Source organism: Phalaenopsis equestris, unplaced genomic scaffold (genome assembly GCF_001263595.1).
Source record: "Phalaenopsis equestris unplaced genomic scaffold, ASM126359v1 Scaffold000002, whole genome shotgun sequence".
Taxonomy (NCBI): domain Eukaryota; kingdom Viridiplantae; phylum Streptophyta; class Magnoliopsida; order Asparagales; family Orchidaceae; genus Phalaenopsis; species Phalaenopsis equestris.
The window spans coordinates 35,450,011-35,459,101 of NW_018164444.1; the positions used below are offsets into that span (position 1 = coordinate 35,450,011).

The 9,091-nt window shown below is 33.5% G+C and overlaps 1 protein-coding gene across 1 annotated transcript in view; it reads right to left on the minus strand.

Annotated features, from left to right (window-relative positions):
* LOC110033072 (universal stress protein PHOS34-like) overlaps window positions 1-8,713 on the minus strand; it is a gene marked incomplete at its 3' end in the record, with an annotated part of 16,477 nt that extends 7,764 nt beyond the window's left edge. The window contains 1 exon segment of the mRNA XM_020736936.1: window positions 8,334-8,713. Within this exon segment, the coding sequence (XP_020592595.1) occupies window positions 8,334-8,550 (217 nt within the window).
* Between the last annotated feature and the right edge of the window lie 378 nt (window positions 8,714-9,091).

The window sequence follows — 9,091 nt, forward strand, 5'->3', positions numbered from 1 at the left end:
GCTTACATCATGTAAAGGCCAAAGCTTTACTGAACTTATTTATTTCCTTACACCTATAGAATCCTTTTCTAGATAGGGATTGCTTAAGAAAAGACTTACTGAACTTATTTATTTACATAAACCTTTGATAAGGCAAAGAACTCAAAATTCAACCAAAATGAAGTTGAGAAGTTTCAATTGCCAAAAATGAGATAGGGATAGCTTCAACTTACAAAGCTTGCAAAACGGAAGGGATTTCTTGCGCTCTTCTTGTTGGCTTTGTGCAAACAATGAAGGGGTAGAAGCACTCATGCAATTTTTGGCATAGAGGGGAAGGAAGAGAGGGCCTCGGTGCCCTCGACTTCAGAACCAGAGAAGAGGATGCCCTAGAATCGTGAATCAGAGAGGAGGAAGCCCTAGAATAGCGAATCGGAGAGGAGGAAGGAAAAGGCTACAGTTCTTTCTTTCCCTGGAGAGAACTGATCCGAACAGAGACAAAACTTAGAAAGGAATCTGATCGAGAGGCGAGCTGCAGCTTAGGCCTAGAGATGATTTGCATTGCCTACCTCAGCTTCAGCTGCCCTCTCATAGAAGGGCTTGAGCACCTCCTCCATGTTCTTCGATCACAACTCCGCCCTAGAAATCGGCATACTTTTATAAGCACTTGTGCTGAAGGAACACGAAGAAGCAGGGAGCGGGTTTGCGAGCTCGATCGGGAATGAAGGAGGAAGAAATGTCGAATCCAAGAGGCACAACGGCAGGGGTTTGATCGCGATTCGAGGGTAGCAGAGTAATTCAGGAGAAAACGCGACAAGGCAACACAGACTGCGGGTATGATCCCGCGGGCAGCGTCATTCGTAAAATAAAATTTGTGATTTCCAGCACGCAGGGTAAACGTGTTATTCAAACAATAAGGCGGCATTTCGAAAACGCCGCCCGCTGTTTTAAGCTGCACCAAACGGGGCCTAAGTGACCCCATCAAGATCCTACAGAAAAAGCCCACAACCCTGAACTAAACAATTGCCACTTAAACGTATATTTAGGCGACACCCTGTAGATGCTTATTTAGAACTAGGGATAGGATACAATTACGAGTTTTCATACGTAAGGCTATTATTATGATTTGTGCGATAGCCATAACGTTTTTGTGTTGTTTTTGTATGTTTACCGAGTTTGGACATGCATACTAGCATATTAGGGTTTTAAGGCGTTTCGTGAATCAACTTTGTGGTCATCAAAGACAATCGCATCTACAAAGTTATGTTGTATGCATGCTTGCAATTCTAAAAGAATAGCTCTTAAGATATAACTGTGAATGGCATTTGCATGCATACCTCCCAATTCCTATGTATTTATGTATCGAACGCCTAAAATTTATTTTTTGCATTTATACCCACCAATTTTTTAAGATGACATGAAGGATGCCTCCATTTTAACTTTTAAAAGGTGATATACACCTTTTCATGCATAAATAAGGTAACATATGTATAACAATTGAAATTTAGATGTTAGACATAATATGTACAAAGGAATTGTGTTGTATATATTTAAATCTTCTGAAAATGTAACAATATTCAGCTATCCTTGATTATTTAACTTGAAAATAAGAAAAACAATTTATAAAAACTCCAAAACATTGTCCCACGGCACAAAGATGGATAGCAAAGTATAAAAACCAATTTAGAAAAGAAAAAAATTTTAAAATAGCATTTTAAAAAAATTTTAAATAGATTCCAAAATATTTAAAAAAAAAAAAAAGGCAAAATTGCGGCATCAACGGAAACACATTTGCAAACATGATCTAGATGGCTGAGTCGCGACTAATTTGGCTACTTCGGTGACTAAGATAAACCCTAAAATCTGAGAATCCCTTCCCTCAATTATCGCATTTGCTTCCCACACCGCACCGCCTCTACCTGGCTTCTCTCGTGTGAAGCCGACAAAGACAGAAGTCTCCCCACTTGTCGGACCTCAAACCACACGGAAAGCAACAACGACACCGCAACATCTGAAGACCACTGAAACTCTCTTCTTTCTCCCTCTGTTTCGCTCCATCGAGAAAGACACAACTGAATAACGACGTACAGTGGCCCGAAACTCCCATCTCTTTCTTTCACTCCTACCCGAGACCACCTATGAAGGCAACAACCAGATTTCGGCACACAGACGTACAATGATTAAAAATTCTCAACTTTCTCCTCCGCTCCACTTCACTCATACCTAAAATCATTAAATAAGTAACAATTTCTTTCTCCCTTCGCATCTATCACCTTTACAAGTATAAACACTGTTAAATCTTGTATATCCATCTTTCAAATTTATCATTCATTGATATAGCAAAATGGCATGCATGAAAATCTCTTATGTGAAGAAAATGGAGCAATAGAATTTGTTGTTTGAATATGATAACCCAATGGGTTGTTTTGTAGACTGATTCAAGCCGAATTTATCAGGCATTTTACTTTGCTTCCTTTTCATCTGAGGTTTGTCAAGGAGTGCTAGAAGCAGAAAAATTGTTTCAATTTATATATCTATCACCTAAATTTTATGTTTTATGTTTATACTAAAGATTTCAATTTATACTAGCTTGTTGAGTTTTGAATGTTATGAGGCATCTGAAGTCAAATTTTTCTCTCTTTTTCTTTCTCTATTTATCAATCCTTTTATCTATCATATCTTGCAGTTTGTTTTTTTAACTAGTGGTCTAACAACTTAAATTTGAAATCTGACCCGCTCCTTCAGCAAGATATATCTAACTACGATGTTAAGATTATAGATTATATTTGAAAAATCCGAGTCGCTCATTTTTAAAAATAGTTTCTAATTGTGTTTTTCATTTTATATAAACAGCATGCACACATATCCAGGTGAAATGTGGCCAAAAAGAGAAGCAATATTGTATAGCTTCTTCTATAAGCTACATCTATTTTTTGAAGCATTGTCGGAGTGCATCAAATTATCATTGAAATCAATGATCAATTTTATTTTTTAACAGTACACCCGAAAAATGAGTGAAGCTTATGTCCAACTAATGTTACGTTATGATTGAGAATTAATTGTATTTGATGACCATATGCTAAGAATATATTGAGGTAAAAGTAGACTGATTCGCGTCTCACCACATACTTCATATCTAGAATTAAAAAATTTAATACTTTGAATATTAAAATATAGTTTTTTGAAGCATACCCTGAATATAGTATATTATTACTCACTCCAAGAAAGATTTTTAGCTACTAACGTCAATGATAATGGTGATTATATTGAGGTAAAAGTAGACTGATTCGCGTCTCACCCCATACTTCATATCTAGAATTAAAAAATCTAATACTTTGAATCTTAAAATATAGTTTTTTGAAGCATACATATTATTACTCACTCCAAGAAAGATTTTTTGCTACTAACGTCAATGATAATGGTGATTAGAGTCTTTTTTGACAGAAACTTCAAGAAAAGCTATAATACTTTCTGTAGAGATTATTTCGTTTCAATTAAGTATTCACAATGTAGAACGCATAATCTCCAATCTTCAACAATCAATTTACCAGACAATATTGATACAAATTAGTAAGTATTAGTGTATATAATAATCTTTTTAATAAGATGGTTAAATTAATTTCAAATATGTTATTAAAATTAAGTTATTTTATTTGCAAAAATATTTTTATTTATGATTCATTAAAGGTAGGTAGCTCCACACAATTTTCAAAGATCTTTGGAATTAGATATACATTTAGTTTCAATTATTAAAGGGTATGAGACAATGGGTAGTAGCTCAAATGATGATAATAATAATATCAATAATGGCTAGATTAAGAAAAGATTGGAAAGTATGATAATGCACAAATATATGGGCATGAACTCATACAGAAACATGCATTTTGTAATGGTAATATAGTAGAACAAATGATTAATAACAAATGATTAGTTACTAATAACGATTACATGCAATACAACCAAACAACATAGAAGTAAGATGAGCATATTGATTTCGATGATTCTAGTGAGCAAATGAAATCTACTCAATAAGGATTTATTCCATCTGAACTTATAGAAGATATGTTCATCCATAATAAAAATAAACTTCAATGTGTGATTGATGGTTGGTCAATTCTTAATAAAGTCGAGTATAAGATTATTAACTCAAATAAGACTGTGCAAACAGTAATATGTTTGCAATATGATCACCCTACTAAATCATGTTTGTAGCACCTTCACACTGCTATTATAAATCTTTAGGGGGTGCTTGAAAAATGTCTACCATAACGATCTAACATAGTTGCACCCTATCTGATATAATGTCCAGACACAGGTAATGTACATCCAAGTTTATTTTACTTTTTATTTTTCCATTTATCCGACAACAAATGAATCTAAAGTCGAAGGTAATTAATGGTTGAATTGAATTTAAATTTAACATAAGAATATCATACATTAAAGCACGAGATGCAAGAAGAAAAGTCTATTATGGCCATTTTCAATAGTTGGGAAGAGTAATATCGTTTACTATATAGATTTATGAAAACAATTTCAAATGCAATGTTAACATTTGTTTATAAAATATATTTCGGATCATCAAACCATATCTTAAGGCTTTTTTGAGCTTTTGGTTCCCAATTATAGGATAGATTCACTATCGACCAGTTATCGATGTCGATGAAACATTTTTGTTGGATAAATATAGAGGTACACTACTTATTGTTGTTGCTATTAATGCTAACAATGATATATGATATATTTTCATTGACATTTGTTATTGTTGAGTCCGAATACAATGATTCATGATGGTGGTTAACACAAATCCTAAATGACACAATTCCAACAATTTCTCAAGAGAAGACGCATGCATTATCTCAAATCGGCATGTTAGAATTGTGCGTGTTTATCGTAAAATTTTTTCTTGGTTTGCACACAGATATTGCCTATAATATTTGCGTGAAAATTTCAAGAAATTCCTTCGTAGCATGGGGATTTCAGATATTGAGATAGTTTGTCTAAATATGTATTTGGTCGGTAATACTGATGATATATATGTTTTTAAGTGTCGCATGACAAACATAAAATATATTAAAGTAGAAACAATGGATTGGCTTATGCAAAAAGATTCAGCCAAATGGAGTCTTTTTCATAATGACAGATTTAGATATATTGCAATGAAACAAATTCATCAGAGCGTTTTAATAAAGTACTTAAACATGTTAGAGGATTTCTGATATAAGCTCTGATATGTTGCATTTATTATAACATTGTAAATTTATTTTTGAAGAGACATTCAACTAAAATTACGATGGATCAAAAAATGAATCAAATTTCTCACTAAAGATAATCAATTTTCTACGAAGATATGAGTTTGGAGCTAGGAGATTGTCAACAACAAGTTGTATAAAGATATATGAGTATGAGGTCTATGATATTTTCTGTTATGCTTAGATTGATGACATTCAGGAGCCATGTGTTCTTGCATTAGACCTCAAATATTTCATATTCCCTGTTCACATGTTATTACAGCATTATGATATTATTAACTTAATAACAATGCATATGTTTCACAATATTATTCTATCTAGCTGTATTATCGAGCTGCTCCCACCTACTTTTAAAAGAAGCTTTGGACGACCACAGACTAAGCACTACACTTCTATCTAGCTGTATTATCGAGCTGCTCCCACCTACCTTTAAAAGAAGCTTTGGACGACCACGGACTAAGCGCTACACTAATACTATGGATGAGAGTAGAACACAACAATAGAAATTGTGGCTTGTGTAAGACAACGTAACCTAATAAGTATACATGTCCACTTAACCGTAGGAATATATGTTTAATTTCTTTAAATTTTTTTTTAAACAAATTTTATTTTATTTAACTTCATTGTATATACTATTGTAAAGTAACAAATAATGTATGTGCAAATATTATGGTTGGGAAGTATAGTGACATGCTCACGGATAATGGATTAGCATATATGTGGCAAGTCCCGAACAATTACATTCTTACAACTCGTTAATGTTTTGTTCAATTTCTTTTAGTTTTTTTTGTAAATCGTTAAGTTTTTGCAAACTCCTAAAATATTTTTCTCTTTTAAACAAATAGTTTGGATATTCTTGCAACTTATCTGAACTATGAAGTTCTTGTATATTTCAAATTATTATTCTTGATATGTTTTAGTCGATTTTTAATTTAGCTTGAGACGATGTTATTTTTTTGTTTGGTATATAATAAATAAGATAACTCTTAAATTGAGACTACCATTGTTGTTGCATATAGATGTCAAGTAATTTATTTGAAACTACATAATTTTTTTTAGTTTGGTTTTGTATTTTATATGTTATTGACACATATTTTACACACAGTTATCATGAAAAAAACGATAAAGACATCATCTTAGAACACGGGTCAGTGATCGCTATGGCCCCCCACCGGTTGGCATTTGTCCTAGCATTGTTGCATTACTTTGATCACATCGAACTACACACTCTAATGCAGTAGATTCTAATTAGCATTCATCTTAGAAAATGTAGCCAATTTTTACAGCCAAATATTTATTAATATCTTGAATTCAAGGGATATGATTTTAGAAGTTGTTTCACATTTGTTCATGGCTAAGGAGTGGCAGATTACATATCCTTGATTCAAAGAGAGGTTTCAGCAAGTAGGTTTAGATTGAATCAGTCATCTTCATTACATCAAGTTGAATCATCATTTACTTCTCGCTCTTGTAAAGTGATAGGCATGTGATATCAAGACATTTCACCTTTATGTGGTCGAGATGACTATTACCCTACAAGATATTGGGATAATACTTAGTTTGTACATTGATGGATCTCCTCTACTCAGACAAAATGTGATTGTACTGGGGGTATATGAGCTTTAAGTTCTTATAAATGTGACAACCGTCCAGATGATCATCTGACAGAATGTGTTGTCTATCACGACCCTACTAATAAAAACTCACATCAATATTTTGAATGGGTAAGACAAAGGGACGTATTTACATGTCACCCAGATGGCTGAGATGGATTTTCTATCGTGAAGCTTACATGGACTTAAATATTGCCTTTAAGAGGCATATTCATGCATATATATTTTATTCATACTAGGTTGATTTGTGATAATAGAAAATCTAGAATTATTTATAAAATAAACATAGGGTGGTGCAGTTTTAGTTCATCTCTTTCAAGAAATGAAACTTGCTATGAAATTCAATCGGGTGAATATGATCGAGTATCCATATCTTCTATAAATTTGGAGTTAGAAGCGCTGACATGTAGGTCAACCAACACCTCATATGTCACATTCTCAGTCCTTATAAGGCAAGAGTATTAGCTTCAAATAAGTCGTGTTTGGTCTTCAATTAAAAGCAATATCTGTAGGTCAACCAACACCTCATATGTCACATTCTCAATCCTTATAAGGCAAGAGTATTGGCTTCAAATAAGTCGTGTTTGGTCTTCAACTAAAAGCAATATTTGTAAAGCTTCCTAAATATCAAATTACACATGAAATGATATACACATTCGAGAAATTCTAATAGCGATCGCACGAGTTTACAGGAATGAGATTGATGGGTCTAAAAATAAGGTTAATGCACTCAAAAATGTGAATGTAATATTTTATATATCACATTATTCTTGACAAGTGATATATTTAGTTGAAGTGTGTTTAATAATTAGAATATATGTGAGTCTTGCACTCAGTAGATTTTGGTCCAAGTGGCTAATATATGCATGACGGGAAACGAGATTTAGCAAGCTTGTGTTCCATTGATTCACTTGAGAGTTGAGTGACACTCATGTCGTGCAATAAATTGGCAAGATTCAGGTAATAGACAAGGAACCAATTGAGGCTGGATTCACACAGGTAAATGACAGAGGAAAATAAGATATGAATTGGGCTATATATAAATAAGGGAAAGCAATCATGCTTTTATAGTCCACCATGATAATATATATATTGACCAGGATCAGACACGTAGGGAGTACATGTATTGGTATAGATCATGGGTTTCCCTATTTTTAAAAATTTAGCCTCTGAAAGATACTGAGGACTTTATTAACTCAAGAACTATTTAAACAAGAAACAGCATAAATCACTAAAAAAAAATAACAAATGCTTGATTCGTTCAGATCAAAAGTAACAGACAACAGAAAAGAGAAAATCAAACTACGTCACAGTGTAAAGATACAGTTTCATACAACTACAAAAATTGTGAAGGCGTTCCCCTCACATAAAACAAATTAGGGAGATTAGTATAGCAGCGCTCAGATAAAACTATAGCGAGGAAGATTTACTGTGAAGGAAAACAAACTATCAAAATAAAATGAAATAAAAATACCCGTATTAAACCAAAATATACCTGGCCCTCCTATACCGATTACCGAGCTAGGGAGGGGTTTGGCATGGATGACGATTAGCTTATAATCAGCGCCAAGTGGGGAAACATTGCTCCCGCCGAAAAAGAAGCGGCGGAGGATCCATTGAAGCGCGTAGAAACTGTGCTCGCTGTCATCAATTCCAACCACGATCGCCCCTCTTTTCAACTCTGCGCTCCCTTCCGCCGCTTCCGCAGCCATTCTACCGATTATCCGGCGATCAAATCAGAACCTAATCGGGACGAATGTGCGCTTTAAAAGCGAAACGAAATATGTGGAACATGCCAGGTTCGTCTTATGGTGGCAAGATTCTTCCTATTCCTGAGTGCCAACTGCGATTCGGGGAGAATTTTAAACAGTTGCGACTGAGACATGCTCGTACTATTTTTTAATACTATTTTTTATCTCTCTCTAATACATTTATTATTATTATTCAAAATTTGTCTTTGCCCTTTTTTTTAATATTTTTGTGTAGTGGTTGATGCGAACGAAATCATCAAGAATATTAGTTTATTTCATCATATTATAATCTATACATAAGATTAAAAGGTGAATTTCATATCATCATTCTTTTTATTGGTTGCAACTTGTAAGCCATTTTTTGCATATTGGTTAAGAGATTAGGTTGTTCACGAAGTGATCTTTAGCTTTATTTAAATTCATCTTCGTAAAATTGCTTCTGTTATGGCCCAGCACTACAAAAATAACTCATTTCAATATATAAATATGTTATTAAAATTAA